General features: G+C 43.6%; 1 protein-coding gene and 1 long non-coding RNA gene across 2 annotated transcripts in view; both read left to right on the top strand.

Annotated features, from left to right (window-relative positions):
• Window positions 1-3,767: 3,767 nt before the first annotated feature.
• On the top strand, window positions 3,768-5,990 carry LOC149429968 (uncharacterized). Its single transcript, XR_016310057.1, has 3 exons — window positions 3,768-3,816; window positions 4,004-4,039; window positions 5,726-5,990. It is a non-coding gene; the product is annotated as an uncharacterized LOC149429968 (long non-coding RNA).
• A 5,811-nt stretch (window positions 5,991-11,801) lies between these two features.
• LOC149429967 (venom peptide SjAPI-2-like) overlaps window positions 11,802-15,000 on the top strand; it is a 10,439-nt gene continuing 7,240 nt past the window's right edge. The window contains exons 1-3 of the mRNA XM_089666293.1: window positions 11,802-11,834; window positions 13,520-13,574; window positions 14,715-14,750. Coding sequence (XP_089522419.1) covers window positions 13,538-13,574; window positions 14,715-14,750 — 73 coding nt within the window. The 5' untranslated portion in view covers window positions 11,802-11,834; window positions 13,520-13,537. The remainder of the gene's footprint in view (window positions 11,835-13,519; window positions 13,575-14,714; window positions 14,751-15,000) is intronic.

The raw sequence follows: 15,000 nt of genomic DNA, 5'->3' as shown, positions 1-15,000 counted from the left end.
ACTGGCTGCTACGTAAGTTCGTATTTACAATATGTTACATGTTCCTATGGTATAATAAATATACTACACTATGGGAGGATTCCTTTGTCTCATTCTGAGAGATTGATATTTCAACTTTTCCTGGAGAAGAGCCTGAGTGGGAATATTATATCCTGAAAGCTGTCTTGGAGTGCTTTGGTGCCTGGAGGATCTGTGAGAGGGATCCACTACTGCTCTTTGATCCGCAAGGGTCGAAGGGATGAGGTGAGAGGCTAATCCAGAAGGTGGTTGGATTCGTAGATCTATATACACCCAGAAACCTGCACGATTTTTTTCACCTGTGGTCACTAACAGTATAATTTGGAAGCACCGTTTACTGTTTTGTTCACCTACAATATTCTATATATTTTTTGGACTTTGAGATATAAGTTTGCGTGTACCATTATTATGGTTATTTTTTTTTTTTTTTCCACTTCACAATATGCACGTGTGATTTAATTATATGTATGTGTATTTTTTGTTCATGCACATACGTATAGATATAGTTTTTTGTGTTTCTACAACTTTTGAGTGATTTATCTTATATTTTTTTATTATCAGCACGCACGTATAGATTTGTATTGTCAATATTGGTAATATTGTCACACTTTTTGATTTGATATTTTGGGATCCCACACTCACAATTTGATTTGAATGTAGCGCAGCATTCCTTATGTTTTATATTCACTTTTTATACTCCTCTTCTTCAGGGACAGATATTGGCCAATGAACTTGCCAGTACACCATCATGCCCCAATTGGACTAGACCCCTCCCCCCACCTCTAATATAAAATGATGTAAGTACTGAGTTTGTGATTTTCGTTCTCCTACTAGAGGGACAGAGATCACCACTCGGGGAGGTAAGTACACACTCACCTTCAGGCAAATGCTTACATCAAAATAATCGGTAAAAGTCTTTTATCATCTTTTTATTGTTCTCTATGACAATATAGATATTTCCGCCTGGAGGATGATTTATTCTGTAATAACTGGAAACATTTAGGTATCTACAAAACGGCTGTAAACGGCTTTGAAAGCACCCAACTTCAGCATGATTTCAAAGCCGCAGATCAGTGCAGTTTGGATGTGTGATTTCATTGCAGCTTGCGAGTTCACTTAACAGACGTTAATGCAAGTCGCAATGAAACCAGCACAGGGACCTTTTCAAAGTTACTGTGACTTTAGTCGCAATGATTTGAGCTGTCTCACTGCTGCAAATAGGGTGCGACTTGTAATGCGATTTTGAACTGACGAATCACATGACAAATTGCATTGCAAAGGGCATCAAGGAATGGACAGACTGGAACTCTTCTATCAGATCTATTAATTGACAAAAAGTCTGAGAGTTTTCAGTGAGTTTATTTATAACAAATATTGACAAAAGAAACTCAGTAATGTGCTACAGGATAGAACAGATTGTCAGCGTACAAATGACTCCACAGCGGCAGATTTTTCACTTTTTAAGTGTAAGGTTAAGTTAAGTTTAGTTGTCTCTGGAAACAGTTGGAAGCTCACAGGGAGAAACTGACAGGGAGGTAAACACCTATTACATGTAATAAATTAAACTTTTTGTGGAGTCCTGGACCTCACATTATTAATAATAATATTCTATAGATCCCGACTTGTCACATAGATGGATCCACAGAGTTATAACAAACTGATTGATGTATCTTTATCTAGATATATAAAGGAACAACAATACTTTTATTAGAACTTTGTTAAGTGTTACTAAACCCAGGACCCCACATTCACTATATCCGCTCTCCCCGGACCCCGCATTCACTATATCCGCTCTCCCTGGACCCCACATTCACTATATCCGCTCTCCCCGGACCCCGCATTCACTAAATCCGCTCTCCCCGGACCCCACATTCACTATATCCGCTCTCCCCGGACCCCGCATTCACTATATCCGCTCTCCCAGGACCCCACATTCACTATATCCGCTCTCCCCGGACCCCGCATTCACTAAATCCGCTCTCCCCGGACCCCACATTCACTATATCCGCTCTCCCCGGACCCCGCATTCACTATATCCGCTCTCCCAGGACCCTGCATTCACTATATCCGCTCTCCCCGGACCCTGCATTCACTATATCCGGTCTCCCCGGACCCCGCATTCACTATATCCGCTCTCCCCGGACCCCGCATTCACTATATCCGGTCTCCCTGGACCCTGCATTCACTATATTTGGTCTCCCCGGACCCTCCATTCACTATATCTGGTCTCCTCTGACCCTGCATTCACTATATCCACTCTCCCCGGACCCTGCATTCACTATATTTGGTCTCCCCGGACCCTGCATTCACTATATCCGCTCTCCCTGGACCCCGCATTCACTATATCCGCTCTCCCCGGACCCCGCATTCACTATATCTGCTCTCTCCATCCCCGCATTTACTAAATCTGCTCTCCCTGGACCCTGCACTCACTATATCCCCTCTCCCCGGACCCTGCATTCACTATATTCGCTCTCCCCGGACCCTGCATTAACTATATCCGCTCTCCCCGGACCCCGCATTCACTATATCCCCTCTCCCCGGACCCCGCATTCACTATATCCCCTCTCCCCAGACCCCGCATTCACTATATCCACTCTCCCCGGACCCGCATTTACTATATCTGCTCTCCCCGTCCCTGCATTTACTAAATCTGCTCTCCCCGGACCCCGCATTCACTATATCCCCTCTCCCCGGACCCTGCATTCACTATATCCCCTCTCCCCGGACCCTGCATTCACTATATCCGCTCTCCCCGTCCCTGCATTTACTAAATCTGCTCTCCCCGGACCCCACATTCACTATATCCTCTCTCTCCGGACCCCGCATTCACTATATCCGCTCTCCCCGGACCCCGCATTCACTATATCCCCTCTCCCCGGACCCTGCATTCACTATATCCGCTCTCCCCGGACCCCGTATTCACTATATCTGCTCTCCCCGGACCCCGCATTCACTATATCTGCTCTCCCCGGACCCTGCATTCACTATATCCACTCTCCCCGGACCCTGCATTCACTATATCCCCTCTCCCCGGACCCCGCATTCACTATATCCGGTTTCCCCGGACCCTGCATTCACTATATCCGCTCTCCCCGGACCCTGCATTCACTATATCCGCTCTCCCCGGACCCTGCATTCACTATATCCGCTCTCCCCGGACCCCTCATTCACTATATCCGCTCTCCCCATTTTATACAGAATAAAAAGTGTTCACTTTATTCTGTATAAAATGAAACTAAAATTATGAATCCGCTACAAAGCATTGAAACGGTATTTCCAAATGAAATACATTTATCTTTTTTGATTTTGCACTTTTTTCAATGTGAAATGTGTAAAAATATGTTACATAGTTAGTCTGGCTGAAAAAAGACAAAAGTCCATCCAGTTCAACCATTAAAAAAAACAAGTTATAATCCTACACCCACAGTTGATCCAGAGGAAGGCAAAAAAAACACAGCAAAGCACGATCCAATTTGCTCCTGCTGGTGAAAATATTCCTTCCTGATCCCCCGAGAGGCAATCGGATATTCCCTGGATCAACTTTACCTATAAATGTTATATCCAGTTATATTCTGTGTATCCAAGAAAGAATCCAGGACTTTCCTACAGCAATCCACTGAGCTGGCCACAACCAACTCCTGAGGGAGTCTATTCCACATTCTCACAGCTCTTACTGTGAAGAAACCTTTCCGTGTTTGGAGATTAAATCTCTTTTTTTTTTTAATCTCTTTTTTTTTTAGATACCTAAAGGCTGAAAGATGAGAATCACCAACACGCTTCTCGTTGTCACTTTGGGTGAGTGAGCCCTGAAATAATGCTGAACTCCGGGTAAAATGTAAAAGTTGCTCTTGCAGTAGGGTGGAGCGACTTTATTTCATTCTCTACCTGTGACCCGCATACTAAATAGTCGAAGATTCGGAATAAAGTGGTTGTACTTATTGTCCTCATTCAGAATTATAATCTCTTCTGTCTCTCTTCACAGCTCTGCTTGCAGTGTGCCAGGCCAGACAACCGGTCGGTAAGTCAACGACTGGGGTCCCAAAAGGAAATTGCTGCAATCACCCAATCCAACTAAAGTCTACATCAAAGCCCAACTCAGCTCTCAGTACAAAATGCTAAATACATTCCATGATCATCAAAACTAAAGGAGTTGCAAAGTTCTACAGTTCACCTTTTTGTTTTTTTTTTGGCAGAAGCACCCTGAGTAGGAAAGCTTGTCCCCAAACCATCTTAATAGCATCATGGGACCATGGGCAAAGTAATGCTTTGGGGCCCCTGCCAGCCTGTCCCCATTTATGAACCTAAACAATACTGGGATCAGGAGGGCACAGTACAGGGGGGGTCAGGAGGGTACAATACTGGGATCAGGAGGGATCAGTACAGTGGGTCAGGAGTATACAATACTGGGATCAGGAAGGCACAATACTGGGATCAGGAGGGCACAATACTGGGTTCAGGAGGGCACAGTACAGGGGGATCAGGAGGGCACAATACTGGGATCAGGAGGGCACAGTACAGGGGGGGTCAGGAAGGCACAATACTGGGATCAGGGGGGCACAGTACGGGGGGGGGGGGTCAGGAGGGCACAGAACAGGGGGGTCAGGAGTATACAATACTGGGATCAGGAGGGCACAGAACAGGGGGGTCAGGAGTATACAATACTGGGATCAGGAGGGAACAGTACAGGGGGGTCAGGAGGTCACAATACTGGGATCAGGAGGGCACAGTACAGGGGGATCAGGAGGGCACAATACTGGGATCAGGAGGGAATAGTACAGGGGGTTCAGGAGGGCACAATACTGGGATCAGGAGGGCACAGTACAGGGGGATCAGGAGGGAACAGTACAGGGGGGGATCAGGAGGGCACAATACTGGGATCAGGAGGGCACATTATGGGGGGGGGGGGGTCAGGAAGGCACAATACTGGGATCAGGAGGGCACAGAACAGGGGGGTTAGGAGGGCACAATACTGGGATCAGGTGGGCATAGTACAGGGGGACAGGAGGGCACAATACTGGGATCAGGAGGGCACAATACTAAGATCAGGAGGGCACAGTACGGGGGGGGGGGGGGGGGTCAGGAGGGCACAATACTGGGATCAGGAGGGATGGAAGGAAGGAAAAGAAGGAAGAAGGAAAGGGAAGGAAAGAAACTCTCAGCACAAAGCAGAATCAGCTTTCTCTCCTCTCCTGTCCATGGAACTGTCAGCACTAACCCTCTTAGCTGAGATGCAGCTGAAAGAAGCTGGATAGGAGGAGCGGCTTGGCAGCTACACATAGAGGAATCCGTCTCTTCATGTCCCTCCTGCAGCTGCTGAATGCCTGCTTCTCCTCCTCTCCCGCAGACATTCTGCAGCTGCAGGAGGAACATGGAGAGATCGGTTTCTGTATATGCAGTCGCCCCCACCGCTCCTCCAGTCCAAGTGTAGAGAGGGCCACATGGGCACAATTGTGACCCCTGTGACCGCTGTAGATATGCCCCTGATAAAAGCCCAGAGGGTTTCTAGCTCTCCCACATTCTTTCTAAAATTAAACAAAACATCACTTTTAGGTTTTAGGTCAGAAAAGACGGCCTCCCATTACAGGTTAAGGTGTGGGGAGTTTTATGTAAAGGTTTGTGAATTTTATCGATGGGTTCCCATGAATGTTGTATTTCATCGGTCTTATAACAAGCGCTATCTTATCCTGTTATATCTTCTTTGCAGGGGGGTGTGAATTTGAACACCAGGTTTGGAGTCAATGTAGGGCTAACTGTCAGTTTAACTGTGAAGAACCTCTAAACTTGATTTGCCCATATATATGCGCACCTGGCTGCGTCTGCAAGAAACCGTACTTCAGCGTGTACAAATTTAAAGGCCCCTGCGTCCTCCCGTGGGAATGTCCAAGAATATCCTCTGAATACCGCAAGTAAACTGCTCCAAACACCAGCTGGACAACAGCACAAACCTGTGCATGACAGATGAGAATACATTGTCCACCAATAAAGACCCGTGCATCCTACTGAAATGTGTCCTGAGCTTTCAATGGAGGGGAAACTAGAAGGGCGTAGGGGGCAATCATTTCCTCTTAACATTTAGACATTTAAATTGATATTTTACTTATTTTTTTCTTTATTTATATCAAATATTGTTTTATTTTTTTTACCTGGAGAATTAATTATTACACGGGGGGGCCCCCATGAGACTGGGGTCACCTAACATTGGGTTCTTTAAAGGGACAGCACAGTAGAAAAGGTTTGTCGGGGACAGCACAGTAGAAATGGTTTGTCGGGGACAGCACAGTAGAAATGGTTTGTCGGGGACAGCACGGTAGAAAAGGTTTGTCGGGGACAGCACGGTAGGAATGGTTTGTCGGGGACAGCACAGTAGAAAAGGTTTGTCGGGGACAGCACAGTAGAAATGGTTTGTCGGGGACAGCACAGTAGAAAAGGTTTGTCGGGGACAACACGGTAGAAATGGTTTGTTGGGGACAGCACGGTAGAAATGGTTTGTCAGGGACAGCACAGTAGAAATGGTTTGTCGGGGACAGCAGAGTAGATATGGTTTGTCGGGGACAGCACAGTAGAAATGGTTTGTTGGGGACAGCACGGTAGGAATGGTTTGTCGGGGACATCACGGTAGAAATGGTTTGTCGGGGACAGCACAGTAGAAATGGTTTGTCGGGGACAGCACAGTAGAAATGGTTTGTCGAGGACAGCACAGTAGAAATGGTTTGTCGAGGACAGCACAGTAGAAATGGTTTGTCGGGGACAGCACAGTAGAAATGGTTTGTCGGGGACAGCACAGTAGAAATGGTTTGTTGGGGACAGCACGGTAGAAATGGTTTGTTGGGGACAGCACAGTAGAAATGGTTTGTTTCAGGTCATCCCTTCCTAATTGAATCTCCATAAGGATGGGCAGCACAGCGGCAAAGTGGTTAGCACTTCTGCCTAGCAGCCCTAGGGTCATCGGTTCAATTCCCAACTACGGTACTACCTGCCTGGAGTTTGCATGTTCTCCTTGTGGGTTTCATGCCACACTACAAAGACATGATGGTAGGTTGATTGGCTCCTGTCTATATTGCACCTAATGTGTATGTTAATTAGGGACCTTATAAGCTCCTGGAGGGCGGAGACTGATGTGAATATGTAAATTGATGGCACTATAGAAGTACCTATAATCAATAAATGAAGGGATCTGCACTGCTGGCTATTGTATTCAGCTGCAGGGTGAAGTCGCTCTTTGGCCAACAACTTTCCATCGTGCTCCTTCAGAGTTTGCTGAGTCAGGTGGTACAGCATGAAACTGGGGCCATGCATGGCCAACTTACAGGCAACATCATGCTGGTGATGCTGCTGCTGGAGAGAACTCACTGAAAACTGCAGAAATTGATGGCACTATAGCAGTACCTATAATCAATAAATGAAGGGATCTGCACTGCTGGCTACTGTATTCAGCTGCACCTGGTAGGATGCAGTCACTGTCTGGCCAATGACTTTCCATCATGCTGGCAAGGCCCCTTACAGCATGAAATTGGGGCCATGCCAACATCATGTTGGTGATGATGCTGCTGGGGAGAACTCACTAAAAACTGCAAAATAAATACTCACTGACTTCCATATAACATGCCCTCATGGATAGAAATGCTACAAACATTTAAAGGCAACGTTTTACTGTTTAAAAATAATAAATATGTCATGCCTGCTCTGTGTAATGGTTTTGCACAGAGCAGCCCCAGTCCTTCTCTTTTTGGGTCCTTGCCCCTCCCTCCTTCCTGAGTTCCCCCAGAGCAAACAGCTTGCTATGGGCCCCCATAGCAAGCTATAGGGCCCCCATAGCTGTTCTACCTGTCTATTCACACACAGAGCCACAGCTCAGCCCCACCTCCTTTCTCCCCTCATTGACTGTAATGTTTTTTTACCTTACCATAGAATGTATGAAGGTAACAAACCTTGAGCCTTTACAGCCACTTTGTCTCCAACAAGAAAGTGATGACTTGTCCAACAAGCATGTTTAGAGATTTCTAAACCAATTCATTCACCAATATGTATCAGTTCCAGACCCGTGAGGATCCTTCGCCAAGTGTGTAACAAAGAATAGTATTTATTATGAAGCAAATCTCTCACAGACCCGAATGGATACTCTGAATCTATACAACTGAACACTCTACAACATCATGATACATCTGAATACAAAGAACATCATTCAATCCGATGTATCCAATAATAATAAAGTGATACAAAGTAACAGTGTTCCAGGCCACTTCAAAACGTTACCTGAGAAATAGGAAAAAAACATAAACATGATGAATTTACTTAAAAATTATGTTTATTGCATCCGCAGACTGATTGTACTGTTGGGGGTTTAGTAACACTTTAACCCCTCCCCCTCCTGAGGATTTACCCCCCTTAATGACCCCGCCTCTTTTTGCTACTCGGCGCTGCACTAATTCAACTGATAATTGCGCGGTCATGCAATGCTGCACCCAAACGAAATTTACGTCCTTTTTTTCACACAAATAGAGCTTTCTTTCGGTGGTATTTGATCGCCTATGCGCTTTTTATTTTTCACGCTGTAAACAAAAAAGGCCAAAAATTTTGAAGAAAAACAATATTTTTTACTTTCAGCTATAAAACATATATAGTAAACTCAAAGTTGGTTATAAATTTAGGCCAAAATGTATTCTGCTCCATGTTTTTGGTAAAAAAAATCCCAATAAGTGTATATTGATTGCTTTGTGTGGAAGTTATAGCGTCTATAAACTATGGTATAAATACTGCAATTTACGCCATTTTTCTGCTATACAGCGCTGCGCTAGTTTAACGGACAATTGCGCGGTCATGCAATACGGTACATAAATGAAATTTACATCCTTTTTTTCTCCTACAAATTGAGCTTTCTTTCGGTGGTATTTGATCGCCTGTGCGAATTTTATTTTTTGCGCTATAAAAAAAAGGCTGACAATTTTGAGGAAAAAAAAAACAATATTTTGGACTTTTTGCTATAAAACATGTCCAGTAAAAAAAAAATGCAAAAATCTAATTTAGTCGTAAATTTCTGCCAAAATGCATTCTGCGACATGTTTTTGCTAAAAAAAACCCCAATACGTGTAAATTAATTGGTTTACGTGAAAGTTATAGCGTTTCCAAATGGCGGGAAAGATACTGGGATTTTTAGGGTTTTTTTATACTAATAATGGCGGCGATCAGCGACTTATGGCGGGACTGCGGGACTGCGGCGGACATTTTGACATTGGGGGGTACTGACTTGGGGTCACTGACATCCCCAAAAAACACTAATACAGTGATCAGTGCAAAAAAAAAACACTGACACTGTACTAATGGCAATGGGGAGGAAGGGGTTAACTTTATTTTGCAGGGAAGGGTTATAGGAGTGAGGGGGAGTGTTTTACTAGGGGGCGGGGTGTGTACTGGGCGGGACAAGGCTGATCGAGAAAGAGAAACTGTTCTTTCTCGATCAGCTAATCCTCGAGCTGACAGGGAAGTGACAGACAGCACAGCTACTGCAGCTGTGCTGTCTGTCACTGTTTGCTGTTGATCGCCGGGAAACAGCCGCTAAGGACCGGCTGTGACCCGGCGACTCACATCTGCGGCGGTAATCAGCGGGACAGATAGGGCGGGGGTGCGCCTCACGCGTGCCCCCTATTTGTTTACAAAACACACGTTTTAAAACGTGGTTTTGCCTGCGAGTGCCGCCCTGCTGCCGTATATGTACTGTGGCTGGGCGGCAAGCAGTTAATTGCACTCATAATGAAGAATCCCTTCTTCGACTGATGGAAGATTGAATCTTTATTAGTTTTTATGCATTTAAGAGGGGCACAGTTAATATTCTGTGGGCCACTAGGGAAAAACCCTGCAAATATCCTTAATATTAAACCAACCTCCCATGCATGCTATTTGGAAGAACAGATTTCAAAAATTTGATCCATCAGAACACAAATATAACTTACCCCGGATAGATTTATCCTGACATACTTTTCATGTTATTTGTAAAAAAAAACAAAAACTTTTCAGAACTAGATAGATAGATAGATAGATAGAGTGAAGGAAATGTGTATTCGCTCCCCTGCTGATGTTGAATGTTCGCCCCTCACACAGAAATGATCGGTCTAACAATGGAATGTTCGGTGTAACACTGAGAGACAGAATACAACAACAAATTCAGCAGAAATGCGTCTAACAAATGATGACTGATCTGTATGTTCATGAGGGAAAGAAGGATTTGATCCCCTTTACAAAACATGACTTAGTACTTGGTGGCCAATCCCTTGTTGGCAATCACAGAGGTCAGACGTTTCCTGGAGTTGGCCCCCAGGTTCGCACACATCTCAGGAGGGATTTTGGCCCACTCCTCTTGGCAGATCTTCTCCAAGTCATTAAGGTTTGGTGGCTGACGTTTGGCAACTCGAACTTTCAGCTCCCTCCACAGATTTTCAATCGGATGAAGGTCTGGAGACTGGCTAGGCCACTCCAGGACCTTAATGTGCTTCTTCTTGAGACGCTCCTTTGTTGCCTTGGCCGTGTGTTTTGGGTCATTGTCATGCTGGAACACCCATCTACGACCCATTTTCAATGCCCTGGCTGAGGGAAAAAGTTCTCACCCAAGATTTGAGGGTACATTGCCCCGTCCATCATCCCTTTGATGCAGTGCAGTTGTCCTGGCCCCTTAGCAGAAAAACACCCCCAAAGCAGAATGTTTCCACCACCATGTTTCACAGTTGGGATGGTGTTCTTGGGGTCATAGGCAGCATTCCTCCTCCTCCAAACACGACGAGTTGAGTTGATGCCAAAGAGCTGGGTTTTGGTCTCCTCTGGCAACAACACTTCCCACCAGTCCTCCTCTGCATCATTCAGATGTTCAGTGGCAGACTTCAGACGGGCCTGGACATGTGCTTTCTTGAGCAGAGGGACCTTGCAGCACTGCAGGATTTCAGCCCTTGTCGGCGTAGTGTGTTACCAATTGTTTTCTTGGTGACTGTGGTCCCAGCTGCCTGGAGATCATTGACAAGATCCTCACGTGTAGTTCTGGGATGATTCCTCCCTGTTCTCATGATCATTGACACCCCACGAGGTGAGATCTTGCATGGTGCACCAGACCTAGGGAGACTGACACTTGTTTTGTGTTCCTTCCATTTGTGAATGATTGCACCAACTGTTGTCACCTTCTCACCAAGCTGCTTGGCCATAGTTTGGTAGCCCAGTCCAGCCTTGTGTAGGTCTACCATCTTGTCCCTGACATCCTTGGACAGCTCTTTGGTCTTTGCCATGGTGGAGAGTTTGGAATCTGATGGTTTGATTGCTCCTGTGGACAGGTGTCTTTTATATAGGTAACAAAATGAGATTAGCAGCACTCCCTTTAAGAGACTGCTTCTAATCTCAGCTTGTTACCTGTATGAAGGACACCTGGTAGCCAGAAATCCTGCTGAATGATAGGGGATCAAATCCTTCTTTCCCTCATGAACATGCAGATCAGTCATCATTTGTTAGACGCATTTCTGCTGAATTTGTTGTTGTATTCTGTCTCTCAGTGTTGCAATACACCGAACATTCTATTTTTAGACCGATCATTTATTTGTGAGGGGCAAACAATCAACATCTGCCGGGGAGCAAATACGCATTTCCCTCACTGTAGATAGATAGTATGACATGTTATACTCCTCCTGTCCAGATACAGAAATTGCCCAATGAATTACAAATAATCCTTCACTCCCCAATTAGACTGGATCCCTCCCCCAACCTCTGATATAAAATCATGGAAATGCTCTGTGATTTTCATCTTCCTACTAGAGGGACAGAGAGATCACCACTCGGGGACGGTAAGTACACACTCACCTTCAGGCACGAACACAAAATGATCGGTGAAACTCTTTGATCGTCTTTCCATTGTTCTCTATGACAAAATAGTTATTTCCCTGTCTGGGGGAGATTTTATTCTGCAATAACTGGAAACAAAGTAACAAGTCAAAGACTAGAATTGTGTTCTATCAGTTCTAATAATAGACAGGAAGAGAGGATTCAGTAGTTTATTTATAACAAATTATTTATGAAAGAATCTCAGAAATGTTACAGGAGAGAGAAGATTGTCAGTTTACAAAAATGACTCCAAACAGCATCAGATTTTTCTCTTTTATATTTTAAATGTCTCTGGAAACAGGTGAAAGCGCGTTTTTATAGATCTCTATGATTTGATTGGACTTCTGTACTCCCTCTCCTCTTTTTTTTAACTGGCAAAATTGCAAAAAAAAGGAACATCTGACGTGGAGGGATACACCTTCAACATTTCTATAGTAATCCTCTTTGGAGCCCAGGATCAAATTATTTATGAAAGAGTCTCAGAGATGTGTTACAGGAGAGAGCAGATTGTCAGTTTAAATGACTCCACACAGTATCAGATTTTTCTCTTTTTATATATCTCTGGAAACAGGTGAAAGCGCGTTTAATAGATCTCTATGATCTCTATGATTTGATTGGACTTCTGTGCTCCCTCTCCCCTTTTTTTTTCCTGCCAAAAATTGCAAAAAAAAAAAAGGAACATCTAACTTGGAGGGATCAGGGGTGGACTGACCATTTGGAAACTCGGCACTGCCCGAGGGCCCGGGGTCAGTAGGGGGCCCCATGAGATGCCCCTGGTACTTTTTTCATAGGCTTTTTTAAGTTTGGGCAAGAACATGATCCCCTATTGCCTGGGGGGCCCCATGAGTTGTCAGTCCGCCCCTGGGAGGGATACACCTTCAACATTTCTATAGTAATCCTCTTTGGAGCCCAGGATCTCTCCTTATTATTAGGATACTATAGATCCCTATTGGTCCTGTAGATGGATCCACAAAGATATCACAGAATTATTGAAGTATCTTTAGCTAGATATATAAAAGAAGAACAACAATTTAATTACAACTTTGTTCATTTTACTACATAAATGCAGATAATTATAACACAGAACTATACATGATAATAATGCCAGCGATTGACACACAACAAAGACAATAAACTACAGAATGGTGGTCGGGGGGGGGGGGGGGGGGGTGTTCCATTAGATTGGTTATATAAAGGTACAAAGGAGGAAACTGGAGTACCTGGAGGAAACCCACACAGGCACAGGGAGAACATACAAACTCCAGGCAGGTGGTATATATATATATATATGTCTGCTTTATGACAAGTAGGGAGTTGTAATATTATATAATACATACAATATTTATATATATATATATATATATATAAAATTGTTTTTTTTAAATTATTATTTATTATTGCAAGTACTTCTATCACGCCGTCAATTTACACAGTGCTTTACATACATATTGTACATTCACATTGGTCCCTGACCCTCAAGGGGCGTACAATCTAAGGTATATATATATACACACACACAAAATAACAACACTCAATGACAGAGACAGACAGAAGGAGATAATTCCAGCAAAAGGCACCATTTATCAAACAACAACTTGCACCTGTTTCCAGGGTCAGATTTAATTTTTTTACTTTTATTTTATTTTAGCTACTGAAACTCAGAAGGATGAGAACCACCACCATGCTTCTCGCTGTTACTTTGGGTGAGTTAAAGAAGTACTTAATGGCGACGTCCGGGTAAAATCAAAAGCTGCCCTAGCAGTGGGGTGACCCCAACCCCCTCCTCAAGGGTTCAATTGTTTATAATACCTTTAAAAAATAGTTTTATTATAGCTTGCTTCTCTCTTCTCTGGGTTGAGCACCTAAATGAATACTCATTGCTTAATTTCAGGTAAAAGTTTTTTCAAGTTGTAATTTTTGTCTAAATTCTCTGGAAAATAAAGACATAAAATTTTCTTTTCTTAGAAATATATATATATATCTCAGTGTATATATACTGTTTTTCCACCAATTTTTTAAAACTTTTTCAATTGTATTTTCTTTTTTAACATTTCTTTTTCCTTAGAAACTGTTACAGTACAATGTCACTATATGACTAGTGTGGTGAATAAGGACACTGACTAATGACTATATATATATATATCAGTGTATATATACTCTATTTTTGTTTTACATTTTTTCAATTGTATTTTCTTTTTTAAGATTTTTTTTTCACATACTGTGACCAGAGCAATACAGCATCACCATACTGACGCCGTGCCATTCTGGGGAAGTGATCAGGATTTTTTTTTTTATGATCATCAATGTATAAGCAATCATTTTTACTTTGTGAGTAACATCCATTTATGTGCCATTCTGTACTAATGTGATAGCTGTGATTGGTCACAGCTATCACATGGTACAGCAGGCCCGCTGTGACTGGTGCTGTACTATGTGATTACTGTGACCAATCACAGAGATCACAATGGCTGTGAATGACAATCCATTGTTTGTTTGCAACTGACATGGGATTGTTGTGATTGGTCACAGCAATCACATGGTACCAGGGTTGCGCAAAGCTGGCTGGTAGGTTGATCTGGGTTGCGCTGTGTCTGCTGGATACAGCGGGTCAGAGATCACACTAGATTTTAGCAAATCTCCCCTGAGGTGTGTTACTGGCTAGATCACCAAACAGAGAGAAAAAGATTAAAAAGGAAAACTAATGCAGCCACCACATCTAATGATTGGTGAGCCGCAATATATAAAATTTTTGGTTTTGGGTTGAATAATGCTTAAAGCAAAGAACTACAATTATAACTCTATACAGAACTAATTAAACTCTTCCCTTTTGTCTCTCAAAACAGCGCTGCTTGCAGTGTGCCAGGCCAGACCAGCGTATGGTAAGTCAGCGACTGGAGTCACAATAGCAATCTACTGCAATCGCCAAATACAACGAAAGTCTATATAAAAGCCCAAGCGAACTTTCAGATTAAATCAGATAAATACATTCCAGGATCCATCAACACAAAACGTTTGCTAACCCTTGTTTTCTTTAGAAAGCAGCCACAGCCTGAGCAAAAAATCCTATCCCCTGCCAGCAGAGAGGGAACCGTGCTCTGTGTGGGGAAGCAGTACTGAAGTTTACCTTAA

This window comes from Staurois parvus, unplaced genomic scaffold, assembly GCF_062004578.1.
Source record: "Staurois parvus isolate SC_StPar_1 unplaced genomic scaffold, SC_StPar_1.0 ptg002675l, whole genome shotgun sequence".
Lineage (NCBI taxonomy): Eukaryota > Metazoa > Chordata > Amphibia > Anura > Ranidae > Staurois > Staurois parvus.
This window is presented reverse-complemented; position numbering and strand designations above follow the sequence as displayed.